The following is a 24,236-nucleotide window of genomic DNA, read 5'->3' on the forward strand; positions in this document are numbered from 1 at the left end:
AAAAAAAAAAAAAAAAAAAAAAAGAATAAGAGCCAAGGAGATAGCTCAGTAGAATAAACCCTTGCCTGGCAGATCCCAGTTATTAATTCTTTGAAGTATTTCCCCTGAATTTTGGTTTTTGTTCTTGAACTCTCTACTTGTATGTCTTTAAGATTTCTACCTACATTCCCCAGGAGAGTTAGTGCTTCTGTTTTAATGTTTAAATCTTTGATCCATTTTGACTGTAGTTTAGTGCATGGTGATAGACATGAGTTTGATTTTAACCTTTGGCATGTGGAAAGCCACTTTTTCCATCACCATTTATTAAAGAGTCTATCTTTCTTCCAGTGAATGTGTTTGGCCCCTTTGTCAAAGATAAGGTGGCTGAATCATGTCTGTATTTTCTAATATGTTCCATTCAGCCTCAGGTCAGTTTTGCACCAATGCCATGCTGATTTTGTCATATTAAGTTTGAAGTATAATTTCAAGTCAGGGACTTGAATGCCTCCAGCCTTTCCTTTGTTGCCCAGGATTGTTTTGGTTATTCTGGGTCTCTTCTCATTCCAGATGAATTTTGAGAATGTTTTCTCCAGATCTGTGAGACACACTAATAGTTTTTGTTTGTTTGTTTTTTGTAGCAGGGAGTAAGCTCAGGATACTAATAGTATTTTAAACAGGATTGTATTGAATCTGTATGACAATTTTAGGAGTATGGCCATTTTAACAGTGTCGGTTCTTCCTATTGAGGAGCAAGGAATATTTTTCCATTTTCAGAAATCCTCGTTGACCTCTTTTCTCAAAGTACTGGAATTTTCAGTGTATAAACCTTTTACTTCTTTTGTGAGATTGATTCCTAAGTACTTCATTTTGGGGGGTGTTATTGTGAAAAGCGTGGTTTCCATAATTTCTCTGTGAGTTCGTTGTTTGTGTATAGAAATCCTATTGATTTTGAGTGTTGACTTTTTATCCTGCTACACTACTGCATTTGGTTATTAAATCTAAAAATCTCTTGGTGTGGTTTTGGGGGACTTCTGTGTAGAGTATCATGTCATCTGCAAATAATGATAATTTCACTTCTTCCTTTCCAATCACTATTCCTTCATTTTTCTCTCTTGTCCATTTGTTCTAGCTAATGTTTCCAGAACTATATTGAGTTGGATGGGTGACAGTGGGTATCCTTGTCTTGTTCCTAATTTTAAAGTGAAGGCTTTCAGTTTTTGTCCATTTAGCGTGATGTTGGCTCTTGGTTTCATAGATGGCCTTTATCAGATTGAGGTAAAGACCATATATTCTGATTTTCTGTAGGATTTTATCATGAATAAGTGTTAAACTTTGTTAAAAACTTTTTCTACATCTATTGAGATTATAATGTAATTTTTGGTTTTGGCTCTTGATGTGGTGTATTATATTTATGAATTTGCATATGTTGAACCATCCCTGCATTCTTGGGATCAATTCCACTTGATCATGGTGTATAATCTTCTTGATCATTTGATATATTCTGTTTCCTAGTATTTTAGTCAGGATTTTTGTATCTATGCTCACTAGAAAGATTGCCCTATAGTTTTTTTTTCTTGGTTAGATCTCTCTCTGGTTTTGTTTCTTTTCGTTTTTCTTTTTTTTTTTTTCTTTTTTGCAGAACTGGGGATTGAACTCAGGCCCTTACACTTGCCAGGGAAGTGCTTATTCCACTGAACCATCTCCCCAGCCCCTCTCTCTGGTTTTGGTATCAGAGTAATGGTTGCCTCCAGGGATAAGTTCAGGAGAATTGCTTCTCTTTCAATTTCATTGAAGAGTTTGAAAAGAGTTGGCATTAGATCTCTAAATTTCTTGTAGAATTCAGCTGTAAATTCATCAGGACCTGAGGGTTTTGTTAGTGGTGGTGGTGGTGGTAGGACTTTTTATTACATTTTCAATTTAATTCATTGATATTGGGTTAAACCTAGTTTTTACATCTTCTTGATTCAACACTGGCAATTCATATGTGTCTAGGAATTTGTTCTTCTGTATTTTCCATCCTGTGAGAGTAAAGAATTTGGAAGTAGGTATTGATGATCTTCTGAATTTCTACAAGGTCTATAGTAATTTCACTCTTTTCATTCCTTATAGAATGAATCTGAATTTTTTTTCTTTCCCTTTATTTATTTGCTTTGTTTTGTTGTGATACAGGGCCTTGCTATGCAGTTCAGACTTGTAGTGATCCCCCTGTCTCAGACTCCCCAGTGCTGAGATTATAGGCATGTGCCACCATGACCGGTTTCTGGACCAACACAGCATGCCCTGGGTTCTGGGGCCAGCATGGCATGCTTTACCAGGGATTGAACTTGCACTTCCCAGGCAGGTGCTTAGAGCACCAAGCTATCTCTCCAGCATTTTTTTTTAGATAGGGCTGGCTAAGAGTATATCAATTTATTTATTTTTCCAAAGAATCAACTCTTTGATTCATTAATTCTCTGTATTATTTTCTTCATCTCCATTTCTTTTATTTCTGCTTTGATCTTTATCTTTTCCTGCCTTCTTTGGACTTTAGGTTTGACTTGCTGTTCTTTTTCTAGGAGCTGGAGGGGTAACATAATATTGTTTATTTGGGCTTTTTCTGTTTCCTAATGTGTGAATTTACCACTATAAATTTCCCTGTTGAGACAGAAGGGGTGATAGCTTGACTGCATAAACACCTGCCTAGCAAGCACAAGTTCCTGAGTTTGATCCCTGGTACCAAAATAATAATAATAATAATAATAATAATAATAATAATAATAATAACTTTTTCAGGAGGATGTTATTTAATTTCCATGTGTTTATTGAATTTTGTAATTTCTTTAGTCAATAATTTTCAGTTTTATTATGCTATAGTCATACAATATGCATGGGATAGTTTCAGTTCCTTTTCATTTACTTAAGCATGCTCTATGTGCTATTTGGAGAACCTCCCAGGTGCAGCTGAGAAGAATGCGTTTTCTGATGCTGCTGGGTAGACCATTCTGTAAAGGTCTACCAAGTACATTTCTTCACAAATTTGGTTTAGTTCTATTATTTCTTTGCTGATTTTGTCTAGCTGATCTATCTTTACAGTAGTGTGGTTTTAAAGTCACCCATTACAATTTTTTGTATTATTGCTCATAATAATAATTTGGATTTTTATGTCTGCTAAAATTTGTCTTATGTAGGTGGTACTCCTACACTGGGTGCATATATATTTATGATTGTTGTCTTCTTCTTGTAGTCTTCCCCTAATAATTATGTAGTGACCTTCTTTATATCTTTCAATCATTCTTGGCTTGAAGTTGATATTATCAGCAATAGAACATCTACCTTTGCTTTTTTCTGGTTTCCTGTTGCATGGAGTATGATTTTCCATCCTTTGACTTTCAGTCTATGAATTCTTTTTGCATTAATGTGTTTCTTTCTTTCCATATGTTGTTGGATTTTGTTTCTTTATCCACTTTTCCAGTGTTTCTTTTGGTTGGTGTATTGAGGCCATTTGTATTGATGGTCATGACTCATAATATATGTTGGTTTATCTTTGTCATGTTATTTTCCTGCTGTAGAGTCCATACTTTCCTCCTCTGTTTAATTGCTTACTGTGCTTGGTAGTTACTTTCTTTGTAGGTTTGGTTTGGTGGTCATGAATTTCTTCAGTTGTTCCTTTTCATGGAAGTATCTTAACTTGCCATTAACTTTGATAAACTGTTTTGTAGTGTATATCAATCTGGATTAGAAGTTATTTTCTTTCTTTTTATTTTTTTTCAGCCTCCCAAGAGCTGGGATTACAGGTGTATGCCATCACAGCCAGTCTCAATAGCCATCTCAGTGCATCTCAGGGGAAAAGGCCAGCACAGCAGGCCCAGGGATTGAACACCCAACCCCTGCACCTGCTTCCAAGTGTTTTAATCCACTGAGCTATTTGGTTGGCCCTGCAAGTTGTTTTCTTTCAGGACCTGAAATACTTCACCCCAAGTTTTTCTTGATTTCCTGGTGTGTGTTGAGAAATATGCCATGATTCTGATGGGCATTCCATTGTAAACAATCAGTTTCTTCTCTCTAACAGCTTTTAACACGCTGTTCTTTTGCTGAGTTTCTAGGATCTTGATTACTATTTGGGTGTGAATTTATTTTGATTATGACTAACTGAAGTTCTATATGTTTTATTTATCTGTATAACAGATTCTTTTCCCATGCTTAGGAAATTTTCTTCTATTTCTGCAAATAGTTTTTTTTTTTTTTTTTAATGAGGTTGTTACCTATCAGTCTTTTACTGTTTTTCTTTGCATCACCTTGTAGCTGTGGAATTGTTATTTTCTAGTTTCTTGTTATTTTTATGAAATCTGTCCTTTTGCCTTCACTAGGTGATTTGCTGTTTTCAAGATCTGAAGGTCTATCTTCAGTTTCACTCCAGCAATTTTTCCAACTTTCGATGGAATTGTTAACTTCCTGGATGTCTGTTTGGATCTGTTTCACGCATTCTAATTCTTTGCTATATTGTTCATTCAATGTTTGCATCATTTTTCTATTCCTTATTTTTTTAAACTATGTCTTTAGATGTGTTGAAAAATTCTTTCATAATTGTTATCATTTATTTTTGGAAAGGAGAGATTACTTCTGATCTAATTTCATCCAAAGCCTGGAGTTTGTTGTTTTTTTTTTTTTATTTCATGTTATCATTTCAGAAAAATCATGTATATGACATCCATGTTCTACTATGTTCTTGTCTCATGGACTTATTCTGGATGGGAAGGAGGTCTGAGGTTGCCTTTTTCTTCTTTGTTTTAGCATTTTTGAAGCTCCCAGTTATCACCCAGACTCAGAAGTAGTGGGAGAGGTGTGGGACATGGGTGAGCAAGGTTCCCCCAACAGTATGGGGTAAAGTAGGACTCACCAAGACTCCTCATCTGGGGGTGGTGGGGCCAAGGATCAGCAAAGCTTTGCCATAGGTGTTGAGTGTTGCCCAGAGTCAATAGGTCCCCATACCTGTCTGGGGGCCACCTGTGTTCTGAGATGATGCGATAGCTTGCCAGCAGATCCCCTGTGGTTCCCTCTTGCTACTTTTGACTTTTAAAAATTGGTATTGACCTATAGTATGAAGCAAAAATCTAAATTTGCTAAATTTAACCATGACAGTTATATGAAATGTGACAGATATAACTTAGTGAGGCAAGAGTGAAGAAAAAAATACATTTAAGGAAAAAATCCAGCTATTGTTAAATAACATAAACACTTAAGACATTTTATTTAGCATCTGTGCTTAAGCTGGGTGCAGTGGCACATGTCTGTAATTTCAGAACTCAGGAGTCTGAGGCAGGATTGCTTTGAGTTTGAGACTGGCCTGGGCTACCTAGTGTGTTCAAGGCCAGACCACAATACAAAGTATGACACAGAAAAAAGCACCAAAAATAAGAAAGCAGAAGGGGCAGGAGAAGGAGAAAAGAATTCAAAAGAAAAAGAACTTGTTTACAGATGCTCCCATTATTTCTTTTTTAATTTCTTATATAACTATTTCTATTATGAATGTCATATCCTATTAGCAATAGACACATACTAAAGTTTATTTTTTCAGAAATAATGGTAAAATTCAGTAGATAACTACATTACTTCCAGAACTAAATATACTCATGGAAGTATGGACGGAAAGCAGGAAACATGTAATCAATAATTAAAACATTATAAATCTGTCTGACTAAATGCAAGAGTGATGAAAAGAAAGGGATATGAGTGGGTTCTCTAGCCTTCCCCAAAGAAGTTCATTCACAAAATAAAATACTAAACACAAAAAACTGCAGCAAAGAATGAGATTTAGTTTATCATGTAATAAATTAGGTAAGAGTTTGAATTAAACACATGAGCCTGTCCTATATGAAGTTTCAGTTGGGTATGTAGTTTGGACCTCATTGAACAAGTCACTAACACAAAGGGATAACTTTTCATCATGGATATTTCTTACACATCACAAAGAGTATGGCAGAAAAAAACTTAAGTCAAGGACAAATACTAACATATATTCAATTATAAGGCATGGGTATTTGTTCATACAATTCCTTTCAGGGTCTTCAAGGAAGAATTTTCTGAAGTAGTGATAAAATGTCAATGTTAAGCGCTAGGGCAGAATTGTTTGAAACATATGGAATGGAAAGCGCAAATGATAGGAATCAGCTTGGCATGGGTGAGTGTCAGACAGAAGGCAGATTGGTGGTAACATAGAGTAAATAATAAAGAGATAAGGAGACAAGATCTAGAAAATAAAGTGTAAAATTAGGGCCAAAATTTAAGATCAGAGAAATAAAAAATTTGAGAATACCCTAAGTTTGAATGGTCTTGTCCTTGAATGCTGGAGGAGCTTCAATTCAGAATGGCTACAGCTGATGTTGAAGGAATATTGAAAAGAGACATAGGAAACACACTGGTAGTCTCAATTTATTTGTGTGAATCCTACTTATTATCTAATGATGAAAATGCAATTGTTTAAGGTGGTTTGGAGAAGAAAGGAGGCAATAAGTCATTTACAACAGGAACTAAAATAATGACATGAGAAAGATATAATAGGATTTCAAGCAAAGTGAATGGCCACCCCAAGCTTTTAAGCCAAAATGCAATATGGAACTCATACTGACATTTAGGTAACTTTTTTACAATACTTAAAATATGTGACATTTATTAGAAAAGAAGTGTAAATTAATCCATTGTAGAGATATGTCTGAGTTGAGGAATAAGGGTAAGTTTTATAAATTATGATAAATAATAGCAAATTGTACTTTACAGATCAAATATAGACTGCATGTTTTTGTAAATAAAGATGTGTTTTCTCAGACATTGTTTGTGCCTACTTTTCTAAGGCAGTGCCTACTGTGTTCTAAGGCAGTCCAGGGCAGACTGAAGTAGCTGCAACAGATACCCTCTAATACTTTACAAAAATGGTTTTCCTAATCCTATATTAGTTTATCATATTGCAGTAAGAAAATATATTGCAATAGATCCGTATGATACTACAGTTTACATCCTGCAGCTGCTCCCTCCAAGTGCGTGTCAGATGAGGACTGCTCTCTATGTACCAGGGCAAACAGAAATGTCAAAATGACATCCAGGATTTGTAGGCAGATTTGTTTTATATTAGTGGGCACCAAGCCAGATTATCACCAAAATATCAGGACCTGAAATCACAGGGAGGGAGGTTTTTATGGATTTGAAATGAAAGTGCAGAAGCAGAGTTCTTGGATGTCTTTGGTTGGTTCTTACAATATGCATAATAATAATCAGCTATGCAACATAGTGACCAAAGTAGCAGGAACGTGTATCAAAAACTGTTACCTGGGCAACTAACAGACTGGCGGGAAGGGGGCATTCTCTGTTACAATATTGCTAAGAATCAAGTGAGAGAGATATCATCTTTCTTACTGCAGTTTTGGGAACAAGAATATAAAAATTCACACAATGTCTTTAAATTTATTCTTGAGATTTAAAAAAATCTGCTTCCATTTTCTTCACATTGTCTCATGCAAGTCATGTGACCACCTTTACTTCAAAGGATGAGAAATCTTACTAACTGAATATTTTGTAAGCACTCCTTAAGGAAACAAAAATAGTAAATGAAGTAGAAAGATGTAGAAAGAATAAAGTTACATATGATAAAGTCATTGTCACATTTGGAGCAGCATGAAGTATTTGATAGCTTTGATGCAAGAGGGATTAGATGTCCAGAAGCCACAACTATGTCCAATCAAAATATATAGTGAAGGGAAATATGAATGATACGTCAGGCAGGATGAGAAGATGCGCTCATTGTAATGCCATTTGTGTTGTGCTAGCTACAAATAGTATTCATATTTGTATTCTCTTATATTTAATTTTGATGGGTCTGATTCCTGCATTAAACACATATCCCCTTTATCTTTTTTCTTCAGAAAAAACATGTAATCCTCCTTACATTCCAAATGGTGTCTACTCACCTCAGAGAATTAAACACAGAACTGGTGACAAAGTCACATACGAATGTAAACATGGTTTCTATCCTGCAACCAGGGGAACTACGGTACAGTGTACAAGTAGTGGCTGGATACCTGCTCCAAGATGTAGCTGTAAGTTTCATTTATGTTTTAACTTATTTCTTAATTCTTAAATTACTTTTTCTTAAATATATTCAAAAATGGGACACAATAAAACCAAAATTTGTCTTATTGTCCATGAAGTCCCTTTTAGAAGTCTTCTTTTTTAATTTTAAAAACTTTTAATTGTACATGTTCATGTACATAATGATTACATTCATTACATGGACCTGATACATGTACATAGCACATCTTAACTCTTTGTACTTCTTTACAAAGTAGCCAATTCTAGGTAATATAAATAGCACAATTTTAGCAAACTCTAATCTTACCTCAGTTATTTTCTCATTGCTGGGACAAGATACCCAGTGTCTACAAGTTAAAGGAGAGGAGGTCTGTCTTGGCTCACAGTTTGTAGAGGTTTCAGTCTATTGTCAGCTGGTTCCAAGGCAGGGCAGCATGGGAAAGGAGCAAGTTCATGGTGAAACAGGTAGGAAGCAGTGGCCCTCAGGAGAGGAGGGATGTACCCTTAGGCCACACCCATAGTGACTCACCTCTTTCCACTAGGCTTTCCCTCAGAATATCACACCAAGCTACAAAACCATCAGTGGACCAATCTGGTGTCACACACTCATGGTCCTGTCCCCTCCCAAAAGCCACACCTGTAAGTGTGTGAGGCTGGAGAACAGCTAGACAAAAACTATAATGAACCTCTTAATTTCTTACACCCAAAATCAAACATATTTGTATGTATAAATATATTTCTCTAATTAATAAAATGCTTCCACTATTTAAATAAAACATTGCATAAGAATAGTGCCATGAAACACGTAATATGTTAATTATTTATTACATCACAACAAATTTCCTTTACAATATGTTTACTTAGTAATAAATCATCACTATCTCATAGTTTCTATGTGTCAGGAATTTGGGGATGACTTAGCAGGGTAATTCTGAGTCAAGTGTTTTTCTCCAGTATGAATAGGAAACTGACATAGATCAGTCATGTGAAGGTTTGGCCGGGCTGAGGGTTGGCTTCCAACGTAGCTTATTCCCACAGACGCAGCAGGAGACCTTGGTGCCTCACATCGTGGTCCTGTCCGGAAGTTGCTAGAATGACACCTACCTTTCTCCAAAGTTAGTGATCTGAGAAAGCGTGGGGGAGGCCTGAACACCATTTATGATCGACTTACTCATTTCAATTAGAATAATACAAATGCTAAAGAGTCTACATTAGGACAGATCCTAGCAACTCCTAAGCCAGTTTGAATGGCATTTAGCAGGAATAACAATATGGGTTTGTTATTCTGGGTTTGGATCAAATAAATTAGCTATCCTAGGACAAGGTAGATTAGCAGCAGTTGTAAAAACTAGTGAATACTTTTATTAATTCTAAGATCCATTTGCAACCACACTATGAAGGAACCATCTTAACTGCTAAGGAGGCCATAGCCTGTACTGGAAAGCAAGTGATGAAATTGGAGGCTGCTGTAAGCATTCTTCTCACTAGTGATTGGAGTCCATGTGGGATATTGCATTTGCTTTTAGGAAGACACAGATTAAAATGTGCCCACATAAGAGAGAAGAACTGCAAAGGAATTCAGGCTGGTCGTTATAACCATACCTACTTTTAATTACGTTTCTTTATCACACCTTTGACTAGACATCTCAGCTCTCTGTTTTATTTTATTGATGTTCCATGAAGCAAGAGATAAATGACATTTGTTCTTCACGGAAACACTAATTCTCAAATCTACTCTACAGAATGATGAGCAACTTCATTGATGATTAAAAAAATCCCACTTCCTTAAACCTGAAGACCAAAGCTTGCTTAAAATGTGGCTATTAAAAACATTAATTTTTAAATGGTTATTGCTAAGTCACTTAGGCCTTGACAAATCAAATGTAATTTGTAAAAATCCAAAGGTAAAAAGAAAATATTCCATATTTTTTTAAAAAGTTATAGGGAGAAAAAGCTAATATTATGTAGAAGGAATGAGACTAAAAATGAAATAAGCATTTTAATTTTATCAATGACGTCTTCATAGAAATGAGGAAATATTTTTCAATAAGAGGTATGTACTACATACAAAAAAGTATAATTAAACATCAGTCTCCTAATGTTTATTTATAAAAGCCTTTATTAAAGAACAATGCTTAAAATAAACAAAAATTCAAGGTGTATAACACTCATAACATATGTAGAAATTTCTTGAAATATCTGTATCAAGTAAAATAATATAAATAAAATAAGGAAAATTCAGACTTTGTTGTACATCTTTGCATGTATGCTGGTGTGAAAATTATTTTTAACATGTTGCACAAAAATTTCTTGAAATAGAATTATATCACATAAAAAAATACTACAATGATAATAAATACTAGATTATCTGTAAATAATCTTATGAAAAGGGCAAAGTTTCAGAAAAATATTATATATGAGCTTTTCATATAACAAATAGCATTGTATTGACATATTGTTAAAATTATGTAATAGATAAGTATTCATTAAAATATAATAGTATATCTAATTTTAAGTATTTTATAACATCATAAAAATCTCATTTTGCCATCAAAATTAGTAAGCTATGTTTATCACAATCATATCTATTTGGACAGTAGCAAATATCTTAGTCTATTTCTCTGGTGACCCACAACATGTAAGTTCAACTTCATTATCAAAAATCTACTTATATAACTCAATGATCTGAGCTGTATAACTTGTTGTGCTGGAAATCTTCAATCTCTGTATGTAATTCACCCCTCAGTAAACTAATCAAGAAAACAAAGAATTGACTAAAGTATTTGTCTTTTTTAAAATGAAATCATATTAATGTGTATTTTGAAATCATTTAATCATTAATAACAGAACATAACTCGTTGATAAAATGAACAATTTCTGGTACAATCGAGTAATTATACTCTATTTATAAAATGAATAATTTCTGGTACAGTTGTTCATTAAAGTAAAATTTTCATTTGTTTGTTTTTAATTACAAGTGAAACCTTGTGACTTTCCTGAAATAAAGCATGGAAGATTATATGAGGAAGATAGATACAGACCATACTTTCCTGTACCTGTAGGAAAAGAATATCATTATTATTGTTATGAGAATTTTTTTACTCCTTCCCTTTCATACTGGGCTCACATCCGCTGCACAACAGAAGGGTGGGAACCCAAAGTACCATGCCTCAGTAAGTAAATGTCTTTGTAATTATATACATACCAATGCATAATGAAGAACGTATACATATATAAATATACAGAGAGAAAAGGGCACACAACTGACTTCAGGTAAGACTTGGGTGACAACAATGGAGCCAAGAGATGTGTGAACAAAAATTTCTGTCTTTCACGCAAAGCTCTTTATGGAAATCAGAGAAAAACTAAAGATGGAAACTTTACAAGAATAGTTATTTAGTTTTAATTATAAAACTAAAGATGAAAAACACTGACTATTGCTTTCATTTTTTTAAAGAAGTGTTTGGGCAGTACTTGAGGTTATTCTTCAGTGCACATCTTCTTGGGGTGCTTCTGTTTAAGTATTGTAAAGTTGTGTTTTATTTTAGAATCTTCATCAAATTAATGCTTGTTGTTTCTATTTTTGTGGTCCTTAGGAGCATGCTATCACAAATACGTTGAAAATGGACAGAATCTATATTTCGGAAAAACATATTTACAAAATCAGTCTGTAGAGATTAAGTGTAATCGTGGCTATAGTCTTCCAAATGGGCAGAAAAAAATTACATGCACAGAGGAAGGCTGGTCCCCTCCTCCCAAGTGCAACCTTATCAGTAAGTAAGCATGATCTTGCAGCGCTCATAATTTTCTAAGCTTCTCTGCATTAACTGGTAAAAAGCTTAACTTGCCTTATTTTTTGAAGTATACATAAATGGATATACAATTTCATGACAAAAATGTAGCAAAATAAGTGCATCACTCAGTAAACTGATGAAGAAAACTAAGAATTGACTGAAGTATTTCTTTTTTAAATGAAATCATATTAAGGTGTATTATGAAATCATTTAATCATTAAACCATTAAATGGCAATGAAATGATAGCTTACTATAGGAAATAAAGAGTGACAGATAAAACTGTGCATATTAAATTGAGACGTGATGTGACTTTTTATATTAGTGCTATTGGTCTTTGAATTTCTCTGGGATATGTAACTAAGAATGGAATTTCTGGGGCCTGGACTCCCAACACGCTCCGGTGGTTTGGACAAGAGGAGCTCGATCGGAACCGGGTGTGATCTATCAGCCTCTACAATCTCTCCTGATGGAAGGGTTTTTCAAGTTGAATATGCGATGAAGGCTGTGGATAATAGCAGTACAGCTATTAGGATCAGATGTAAAGACAGTGTTGTCTTTGGGGTAGAAAAATTAGTTCTTTCTAAACTTTACGAAGAAGGTTCCAGCATACGACTTTTTAGCATTGATCGGCATGCTGGCATGGCAGCAGCAGGTTTGCTGGCAGATGCTGGGTCTTTAGCAGACATAACAAGAGGAGGAGCTTCCAGCTTTAGATCTACGATGGCTATAACTTTCCACTGAAAGATCTTGCAGACCGAGTGGCCGTGTACGTACATGCTTACACCTCTACAGCGCCGTCAGGCCCTTCGGCTGCAGTTTCATGCTCGGGGTCTTACAGTGTGAATGATGGTGCACAATGCTACGTGATTGATTCTTCAGGTGTTTCATATGGTTATTGGGGCTGTGCTATTGGCAAAGCCCGGCAAGATGCAAAGACAGAAATACCAAAGCTTCAGATGAAAGAAATGACCTGCCGTGATATTGTTAAAGAAGTTGCAAAAATAATTTACATAGTACAGGATGAAGTTAAGGATTAAACTTTTGAACTTGAGCTCAGCAGGGTTGGTGAATTAACTAAAGTAAGGCATGGAATTGTTCCAAAAGATGTAGGGGAAGAAGCAGAGAAATATGCTAAGGAATCACTGAAGGAAGAAGACAAATCAGATAAGAATATGTAACAATTATCTGAACATCTAATCAGCTTTACGTTTCTATGACAATCCCTTGTAACAATATAGCCCCCAAATTATACATATCCATCACTGAATTTTCACTGAAATGTTCTTTAAAAAAAAAAAGGAATTTCTGGGACATAAAACGTTAAGAGGGTTTTCTATAGTGGTTGTACCAATACACAGTACATGAACGGCAACGGCCCTTTCTTGCTCTACAACCTTGATGATTATTGAGTGATATCACATTTGAATATTTACAAAATAAATGGCTACATGATATTATTGCAGTATTGGTGTGTGTTTATTTCCCTATTGTGTGAGTTTAATGTGCGCTGTCATAGGTTAAATGACTTATCCAATCTAAAATGAAGTTTCATATTTTTCTTAATTTAACTTTTGGGGATTCTAATTTTCATTGTAATCTTAGTAATTTTAATGTTAATTCACTTTTAATTGCATGTATTGTAAATGTAATCTTCATTTTTGGCCTGTAACTTTTCTTTAATATTTATTTAAACACAAATCGTCCCACTTTCTGTAATGCTAGCAATAGTTTAATCTTTTTTTGTTTTTTAAATAATGTTTGTCTTCTGCAAAAAATAGATGTTATATATTTTTATTCTAAAAGTTATAGCATACTTTGTTTTTCCTATCATATTTTAAGCCATTTTGTGATGGTTATGCACAGTTCCATTTCCTTAATAAAATATTTGGGATATGAACATTTCTCCAGTAACCTGATATTGTATATTTTTCACATGTCGTAAATAAGTGTGTATGTGTGTTATCCGAGGCATATATATTTAATTCTGTTATTCTGTGTATTCTGTTTTGTGACATTACTATCAACCTGTTTAAAAATTATAATGAGCCTTGTTCATCTGAATTTACTCAGTACTATGTCTGTCTGCTTAATTCTCTATCTAGAGTTTCTTTTGTTTGCTTTGACTGCTTTGAAACTTTTCTCTGATTTTTTTCTCTTTCACTTTTTATATTCTATGCAAGCAGATTGATGCTTTTTTTGGATAACTCAGTAAAATTTACTACTGTTTCTATAGCTGTTTTTTTAATTTCCTAAAGGTCATTTTTCACAAAATGACATTACTTGAGTATGAATTACATAAAGTAAAATTCACACGTTTAGTGTGCAGACAGAAGACATTACCAAGTGAGGGTGCTCTTCTAACCCCAAATCCAATCAAGCAAGAGAAGCTTTGCACAGTTCTCTTGTTCACTTTCCACTAAGCCATCCCTCAGCCCCACCCCTACAGGCAGTCAGTGTTTTCTTTATCATTATCAATTAAATTTATATTTGCCTTTTTTTCAGGAAAATCTGTGGCATTCTTCTATGTTATTTGGTCCATGATTAACTGTCCTTGTGGAGTATGATTATATGAATATACAAAGGTCTTGTTATCTATTCCACTATTGATGAACATTTGCATTATTTTCACATTTTTGAAGTTAGGATTCAGCTATTTATGAACATTGAAACACTAGTATTGGGGTGAAATGCATTACCATTTCTTGGAAAAAAATCTGAACATGAAATGGTGAGTCATACGATTCTATTCATGATTAAGCCCATAAGAATCTGCCATATTGATTTTGAGGATTATTGAACTATTTTCCATTTCCACTAGCAGTGTCTACGGATTCTAGTGGGCTCACATACTCATTAACAAGTGGACCGGGCAGTTTCTACATCTTAATCACATTAGCATATGCAAACTGGTATGGCATTATGTGTAGTATTATGTTTCTGATGGCGAGCACACTTTTATTTACTTTTCAGTTTTATCTTCTGTGTAATTTTTATATTTTTCAGACTTAATTATGTAGTTTCTCTTACATTGTAATAGCCCTTTAAATATATGAAAGGCAGTTAGGTTTTTAGAAACCTTTTTGCATATTTTCTTGAATATTCAACGTACCTTCTGAGTTCTTAATAATTTATTTTCAAGAACACATTTCTTTACCTTTTGGTGAAATTTCAAATTAATCCATTTTTCCAGCTTATGCTTTGCTAGTCCAATTTGCCATTAAACTTTGTCTATAAAGTTTGCATATTTACTTTTTTATTTATTTCTGTGACTGATTTCCAGTTATTTTATGTATGGAATGAAATTTATTTTTGTATAGATTTCCAGTTGTAGTGCAATTTTCACAAATGGTATTTGTTTATTCATTGAGAAACTTAGAACATTTATTTTAAGAAGTGGTTATATTGCGTATAATTTAGATTTTTTTATTCTTTTCCTTTTGTGCATATTTTTTCATTGTTTTAATATAGTGTCTCTTCTTCATTATAACTTGAGTCATCTATCTTGGTTTTTAATCACTGTAGATAGAAGAATGGCTTCTGCAAAGATATTTGTTTTCTATTCCTTGAAGTCTATGAGTTTGTTACTTGGACAACAAAGGGGGCTTATCATGCTCTTGGTCTTGGAAGTATATTCCAGTCATGTGAGTGGGCTCAAAATAGTGTGTGGAAAGATACAAGAGGAAAGAAAGAGATGACTGAGAGAAGAATGAAGGGTCAGACAGGAGTTCAATGTTCAATGTTGCTGGCTAGGGTTTTAGCCCACAGTACCTGCAAAAAAGTAGATTCTTTGGTTAGATGATAAACAACCAGGAATCTAAGGCTGCAGTCCTCAAGTAGTGTAGAAGTTTGTTTCAGTTGTAAGATATAATATTCCACATCATCTACATTGATCATGCTCCAACACGCCAGGTTTTGGGGGGTTCTGCAGCTGGCAGGGCATGCAGTGCTGGGGATTGAACCCAGGTCCTTGCACTCACCAGGCAGACACTTGGACCACCAAACTATCTTCACAGCTCCACCCCCACTATTCCTTTTTATACATATATTTAAATCAACCAATTTCTTCCATTTTGTTTCAGTGTTATTTTACCAATTTTGATATGTAGTTTAGCCACTGATATTCTGGTTGAGCATTATCAAAACATTTCCTTCCTTCGATATTGCCAGCTGCTCTCCTTTCACCTTTTCCCTCAATTTTTAGTAAAGGAAAAAGATTTTGTTGGAGCTCTTGGTGTTTGGGTTTGGATACCTGAAGGATTAGTAGTTTCAAATTTTGTTTTGGAAGACTAAGTTTGTTTGATCATTTTGGTTTAAAAAAAAATTATTAGGGGCCACAGAGATAACGCAGAGGTCTAAGTGCCAGCATAGGCAAACGCAAGGACCTGGGTTTGATCCCCAGCACCACATGCTATGCCTGCTCCACCCCTGGTACACCCCATTGGCCACCAAGACTGGGCATGGTGGTACAGGTCTGTAATCCCAGCACTGGGGAGGCTGAAACAAGAGAATCATGAGCTCAAGCTCAATCTACATAGTGAGACCTTGTACCACATACATAAAATTTTAAAAATATATATTAAAAGTGGTTTGGACTAGTTAATTCATATTAATAAAGCCTATTCTGGATATTTATTAAATGATCTTGGTGGTCAAGCATCTTTCAATCCTGACTGACCAAGTTTGAATGATTCCCAAGGTCCTAGGTGGTCTGAGAATGTTGAAAGTTATTGTTGGCTGCTACTTATATTTTCTCTCATAGCTCTTCTTGGCCTGTTCTCACGTAGTTTGTCCTGCAGCACAGTATGTGCACACTCAGGCAAAGAATCGAGGGGACCTTCGTGCTTACTTTAACTCTCTCACGCTGTGTCTTCCTCCCTGGTTTCATATCCCGCACACTGGTAATCTCCACCTCTCTGAGCACACTCTTGTTTTTTCAAGTAAGTACAACATCTATTTTCTGTTTGGATTCTCTGCTGTTTTCTGGACAATTCCTCCAAGCAAAAAGTCACTTTCATAAGAGAGCTCACATCACTTGTCTCTTTTTCAATGAAATTATAGTCATGTATGGTTTAGTTTCAACTGTTTAGTTCAGTTGCCACATTATTTGTGACTGAAACATTGGTTTGCTTGATTGTTCTTCCCTGGTATTTATCAGTATTGTTACATTTCTTTATACACTCACTTTTAACTTTGTCATTTTCATTTTATTGGTTTTCATTTTGATCTCTGTTCATATTTTTTGTTTTCAAAATGTACACTTACATTAAGCTTTGTTTTTTCTAGTTTCTTGAAGTAAGACAATTTTTGATTTTTATTTTCTGTTCATTTCATTTGTGGCTATTTAATGATAATTATCCCTCTCAGTACTGTTTTAGTGTCACCTTACAATTATTTAAATGTGTTTTCTTTAGCAGACAATTAAAATATTTAATGTTATCTCTTCATATTTCCTTCTTATTCATGTATAAGTTAAACTTTTTAGGAAGAGACCTAGTAGCTGACAGAGGTCTAATTTTGTAGGTTCAAGTGAAGTTTTTCATAGTTCAAGGAATCATCATTTTGGCTTGGGAAGATGAATAAACGCATTGCTCCTTCTTATCGTCTTTGAGCTCTATGCACGCATTATATTTCAAGAACACAATTATAATTACATTTGAAATTCTCAGGCCAAAGTCTGTAACAACTCTGTTAACAAGGTGTGAAGATCGACATATAATCAAAGGAGACCAATGGTGAAATGATTTCTGGATGCCAAAGAGAGACAAACTATTTCCAGATTTAAAGCAACTCCCACAAAAATAAATAAAAAAATAAAAAATTTTAAAAACCATGATTCTTGAGGAGTTCTATGTATAAGGTTCTGAAGGATTCATGAAAATTAGACAAACAGGTTTCTATTAATTTCTTCAAAAGAATTATGCATGCTTTAAACCTTGTGTTTTCCCCCAAACATCTCACAAAGGATCTTGATGTGATAACTTTCGAAAGCGATCGCTTGCTTTGTTATGCTCAGTGACCTCAATAATGATGACTCCAGGCTTTCACCCACGACTTCACTCACACAAATGATTGGGGGGTTTTACTGTCATATTGTTGGGGTTCTTGCAAAAATGGTTCTGAGCGTATGTTTATCTTTTCTTTACTCTTTTCTGTTTTAGAAACATGTACAAAATTTGACATAGAAATTGAAAATGGGTTTCTCGCTGAATCTGATTATGTATATGTTTTAAATAAAAAAACACAATTTAAGTGTAAACCGGGATACCTAACACCAGCTGGAGAGCCATCAGGAGAAATTACATGTCTGGAAAATGGATGGTCAGATCAACCCATCTGCATTAGTAAGTAATTTATTATATTAAAATAAGCACTTTTTGGTTTTGTGGTATCGGGAATTGAACTCAGGACCCTGTGCTCGCCAGGCAGAGGCTTAGTCTACGGAGCTCAGCAGATGAAAGCGCTGCTTATGCAGAGCTCAAAGGGCTGGGATTTGATCCCTAGGTGCGTTAACGGCTCCGACCCGGGGGTGGGCTGAGACAACGACTGAGACTGGGCATGGTGGCGCGAGCCTATAATCCCAGCGCTTGGGAGACTGAAAACAGGAGGATCACTCTGAGTCCAATCTGCTAGTGAGACCCTGTAGACCCTGCAGACCCTGTCCAAAATGCAGGGGGGAAAGCATTATATAATTTAGGAACTAATTAGGGAGCTTTATGCTTATTCTATGATGACCTCTTTTTTTTTTTTTTTAACTGAGACCTTTGTTACTTTATGTCTACTGTGTTTTGGACGACTAGCCTTTCAAACATTAAAAGTAAGATTTTTGGTAGCGATGTGGGTTTATTGTATGTAGTTTAAGAATAACTTATCCATTATAATTTATCATTTACATTTAGAACTTCATGATGAGTACACTTCTGAACTCTTTACCTCTTAATCTTCATAAAAACATAGATATTAAAAAAAGAAGAGGTATTTCTAGGAGTTACCCACTTTTGTTGTTGAAAAATTTCCCTGCCACATCATCTAAGCATTAATGAAGATTTTTCTAAAACTGATTGGTGTAGTTATCACATTTATCATAAAACCGTTTAATGATAATGTGAAGTAATATTTGAATTACTTTAAATGAGTAGTCCTACTATCTTAATTTCTTTTCTTATAAAATTTCTCCTGTTTCTCATATGCTAAAGAAATTGATAAAAGTCACACCCATATAAAACTTATGCACACTAAATTGTGATAATCTATTTGTCATGTTTTATTATGAAACAGATAATGTCTTATATAATAAATGTATCAATATTTTATTCAATTAGTCTTTTCAAAATATTTTACTGTAACTATTGAGAAGAGTATTTTAATTCACAGAATACTACTCTGGTTTCCTAAAAATTAAAAAAGAAAGAGTAAAATATATCTGTAATGGCCTGTTTTATTACCAGCATGTTTTATTACCAGATAAACTCAAAAGTATAATTAAATTCAGAAAAACGTTTTAAAATAAATTTTTCAGATAAATTCATTTCATGAAAAAAATGTTATGTAGGAACATAATTCTCATTTTTAGTAATGTTTTGCCATTAGTCTTAGATTATTTTATATTGTTCTTAATTTATTAGCACACAAAATTAAACAGCCTTTTGTGTTTGTGGTGGAAATTACTTAGACTGTTCACTAAATTACATTACAAATGAAATCCTGAATTTTATATGCATTAGAATCTTGTGAATTGCCTGTATTTGAGAATGCTGGAACCAAAAATAATCGTACTTGGTTTACACTCAATGACAAGTTGTACTATGAATGCCACGTTGGATATGAAAACAAACTCAGACGTGCCAAGGGTTCCATAACGTGTTCTTACGACGGATGGTCTGACACACCCACATGTTATGGTAGGTACTGGTCTTGGGGGAGGATGTTTTCCTGAGGATAAAAATAAATCCACCTGACTTCCAATTATTAGAAAATCCAATTTTCTAAAGATGTTTTTCAACAACAATAAAAATCAAAATGTTCCTTTTGAGTTCACATAAAAAGGAGATGGTGCTTTGTAAATCAGAGATAATAATCTGTTGATTAGAGCCTAATTGTTTTTGTTACCTTGAATGCAAGCTGTTAAATTATTTCCAATGCAGTATGTATTACTCAAATTTTAGTATGTTACAACTTCCCAAACTATTTTGTCCCTAAGACTCTGCTTTACATTTTTCACCTTGAATTAATTTATACAGTTCCTACGAATAAATGTATTCGTTTAACTTTGACAATTTATATAAAGTATAGTATCAATTAGACAACTAATTGACAAATATGAGAGAATTAGATGAGGGCTTGAATATGGGGGAAAATGAACATATGTAGGGTCCATTAGGGAGGGCAATCTTTGAAAATAATACTGGAGAAAAGTAAGACTGAGTAAATTCTAGGCAAGATGTGGAAGAATGTTGTGAATGGTGGCTGGTTAAAAGTCAGTAATAATCAGAAAGATTATTCAGGTTAGTTCAGAGCATCTCAACATCTTTACGCTTTAATACATCCTTAACACTTTAATGGAAAGCTTTGAACATTTCAAGGAAAGAAATTACTTAATTTGATAGATTTCAAAGCTTTGGGGATTTTCTTCTGGATGCTGTGATTTTATGCACAAAAGACAGCACAATAAGTTTGTGTACATTCAAGAAGGATAGGGATTAAAGTAAAGTTTTCCATCGCAGTTAGAGAGGCTGTATTTGGAGAAGTTTTTAAGGACCTCTTTATACTTGATGCACACATCTCTGACAAAATAAAACAAAAAAGGTGGATATACTAGGAGCCATGGAAGCTAGGACATCAATCAAACATGTGTAGGCAGGACTAGACCTCAGTGCCTAAAGCAAACAAGCTACCTCAGTCCTGAACTAGACCTCCTGTCTGCTTAGAGTCACACTAGGAAAGCCTGGGTCACATGCTACTAACTTTGCAAAAGTATAAATAAGATACTCTTTTGTTGTGATATATATACATACATATATTTGTATATATAAAGTAGGATAAATATACAGCTACTTTCTCTTAGTTCAATAAGAAGAAAGATTTGTATTAATTGTGTTTAGACAAGACATCATGCCTGCATCTTGCACTATGATTAACTACAATGAAGACAACAATATGCAATGTATTAATTATTTTAACTGTCCTACTAACCTAGTTTAAAACTGTTTTATTGCTATTTTATCTTTTTTTCATAAAAATGAATTTTAAAAATAAAATTAAATTAAAAAATAAAGGGAAGACTGAGGACTGACCTGGAACACAGATTGGTGATAGCTTGCGTAGGCAGAGTGGTACTGTTAGGTGGAAGAGCGAGTGGGAAGTCAAGGGATTCAGCCATTGGTTTTCATAAACATAGATGGTTGACAGGCATTTTGAAAGTTGGTGCTGACAGGAGAGGTGAACTTTGGAAAGACTTACAGCTTATGACTTGAGGAGCCCACAGACCATCAAAAATAGACATGGAAAAGTAAAGATAAAGGACAGAGATGAATTATACAGTGTTGAATATAAATCTAGCCTGGAGATGCAAACTGGAGATTATTACTATCAAATGAAGACATCAAATTGGAAAAGAAGAATGAAAAGAGAAGAGAACTTAAAGCTGACCCAGGAAATATTACAACATTCAGATGTCAGAAAGTAGAGAAATGATTTACAAAGTAGGTAGACTAAAGGAGGACCCAGAGATACAGGAAGAAAAAAAGTCTAGGAATGGATACTGTTATAGGGGAAAAAGAAAATTCAAAAGAAGAACCATAAAAGATTAGGTAATAAGGAAGCCTTCCAATGCCAAATGTTTGTCAAGATAATAAAGTCAAGGAAATTGTAATCTAATTATATTATCTTGCTAGTTCAAGCAATTAATATATCTGATGGAGAAATATGTTAGTATGTGCAGCTAGAAAACTGAAAAAAAAAGTGATAGTCTGGGAATACAGAGGCCAATCTAAGTTGTAACAAACATGGTTTTTAAAGGGTACAGCATAAATAGAATTTGCTAAAAACGTAACAATAATTAGCAAGAAATGTAATATAGCATATGGACGTATTTCTTCCAAGAAGATTGGCCAGGCAGCAAATAGGAAGTTAAGAATAGTACAAGAGGAAATTATACACTGAAGGGAGGACTCCTGCAAAGGGGATAAAAGTGAGCAGACTGTGTAGAGGATGTACATAGAATGAACCAATATCGAACACACAATCTGGAACCTGAGGTCATAGAGAAAAGCAATCAGAACACTTCTTAGAAGTACTTGGATTTGATAGCAACCGGATTCCTTAAAACTTCATAAAAGGAAGGAAGGAAAGAAAGAAAAATGGGTGTGTGTATCTAATGCTAAAGAGAATCCAAAGCCACTGGTTTCCGCTGCATTTGGAAGTAGCAAACAAAGTCCTCCGAGATTAAATAGTGACTGAGGGCAGGAGGGGGACAACCACAAGAAAGAGACCAATCATTTTTTTTTAGACCAATCATTTTTATTTTTTTATTTTTGTAAATTAACTGTATTTCTGTACATAAGCAGCAAACAGAAGATGAAAAATTAAATGCCATCTAATGTACTTAGAATGACATTAATATTCAAAAAAGTACAACGAAAGATGCATATAACCTTTACAGAAAAATCATAAAACACTGAGAAATGAAGAGAAATAAGATTTATCACAAATTGGAAGATTTCGTTTTGAAAATGATGAGACCAAAAGTTTTTACATGACAGCAGCAGAAGAATACTTGAGATTTGACTAGCGGCATCCAGGGCCCACTAAGACTAACTCATGCAGGATGCAAATATTTTTTAGTAGAATAGGAGAAAATGACAAAAATACTATTGTCCTGTCACCAATTCAAGCAGGGGAGTTTCTCTTAAGTCTCTGGAGGCCCAAAGAAAAGCCTTTCAGCCACAGTCTTCAGCGGCCCAGCTGCGGCCTGTCCGTCCAACAGCTTGCTCTTGGACAGTCTAGATATATAGAGAAGCACACACTAGTGGCTGCGTGCCAAAACAGCCCTTGGTACCTGCACGTAAACCTTGAACTGCGCATGCGCTGCAGTCCCGCTGCCTCGCAACTTCCTGTCTCACATCTCCCCGGCCCCCAGCCCCAGACAGTGCAGCCGCCTTGGGCTTCTTTTTTCTCTTCACATGGGTCTACCTTCCCAGGGCTTTCTTTCTTTTTCTTTTTTTTTTTTTTCTTTCTGTCTTTCTTTCTTTCTTTCTTTCTTTCTTTCTTTCTTTCTTTCCTAGGAGAAGGAAAATACAGTTTTACAATGATGAATTAAGCCAAATAATAAGCAGGTCACGTGCTTCATAAAATAAAAAAGATGTAAGATGTAAACAAAAAAGGAGAGAACTGAGGCTCTTTTACATGCAAAACGCAAGTTACTTAGAAAATTCAAGGATCTTAAAACCAGTAACTACTGAAAGGAAGAGAAAGACAACTGATAACCCTGGAAGAATAAGTGAGCAGCGTTAGATCACAAAAAGTTTGCATCTTCTTCTAAGAGAGAAGGAAACTTTTAAAATTGTCATTACTCTCTCCGAGTATAGCACAACTCTGATTTTATGAAGCCAGAAGCTTTTAAAATACTGTTTCCTTCTTCCAAATAAGAACGAAAAGACTGTGAATTTAGCTCAGTGGTCTGTCCCAGTTACTAGGTTCAAATCATACCCTGCAAAAAATAAAATAAAGGAAATGCAAAACTATGAACATATCATTCTCGTGACATTTTCTATTTCCAGACATTCTGCAGCAAAATGTGAAGGACAAAAAATAGGAGCGACTGTGTCAGAAACTGATGCAGGAAAAAGTGCTTTATTGCAGATTTTTCAAAGACTAGCGACCACGTGAACGCATAGCTAAGAATTTGACAGCAGAATACAAGGCTCCCGAAATTGAATAGACAAATGACTGCTTAGTCTTAGGTATCCTTGGTTCAACCATTCAGTAGAAACTAAGCACAGGCTCTATCCAAGTTTATTTCAAATGTCCAAGAAGTTCTTTCCTTTGAAAAGATGTTTCCAAAGAATTGCTGTTATCATAAACAACCTGAACAATGTTTACAACAGTCTTATAGAAACCTATATCTCAGGGTAAAATATTCATACTAATATTTCCAAATGCCAGTGCTAATATTTTGACTTTTTCATTTTTTATTTCATTAGTACATGGTTGCAGTGTATAATGTTTACCAGCACCTTAGGACCTAGGTACATATACTGAACATGTATAAATTCTTTTTAATCCCATTCCCTTCCTCTCCCTACCCCTACTCTCTAATATATAGACGCATTATGTTCATTGTGGGCAGTTGCTACATGTACACGACACATCCCAATTCTTTCCAGGCCTCCCTTCCCCTCCCCCTCCCC

General features: G+C 34.7%; 1 protein-coding gene and 1 pseudogene across 1 annotated transcript in view; both read left to right on the plus strand.

Moving 5' to 3' along the window:
* Positions 1-24,236, plus strand: part of LOC101586433 (complement factor H) — an 88,034-nt gene that overhangs the window by 35,193 nt on the left and 28,605 nt on the right. The window contains exons 7-11 of the mRNA XM_023707776.1: positions 7,872-8,045; positions 11,016-11,210; positions 11,634-11,810; positions 17,991-18,173; positions 19,554-19,730. Of these exons, the coding sequence (XP_023563544.1) occupies positions 7,872-8,045; positions 11,016-11,210; positions 11,634-11,810; positions 17,991-18,173; positions 19,554-19,730 (906 nt within the window). The remainder of the gene's footprint in view (positions 1-7,871; positions 8,046-11,015; positions 11,211-11,633; positions 11,811-17,990; positions 18,174-19,553; positions 19,731-24,236) is intronic.
* Positions 11,817-13,286, plus strand: LOC105741024 (annotated as a pseudogene).

This window comes from Octodon degus, unplaced genomic scaffold (genome assembly GCF_000260255.1).
Source record: "Octodon degus isolate 3935 unplaced genomic scaffold, OctDeg1.0 scaffold00009, whole genome shotgun sequence".
Taxonomy (NCBI): domain Eukaryota; kingdom Metazoa; phylum Chordata; class Mammalia; order Rodentia; family Octodontidae; genus Octodon; species Octodon degus.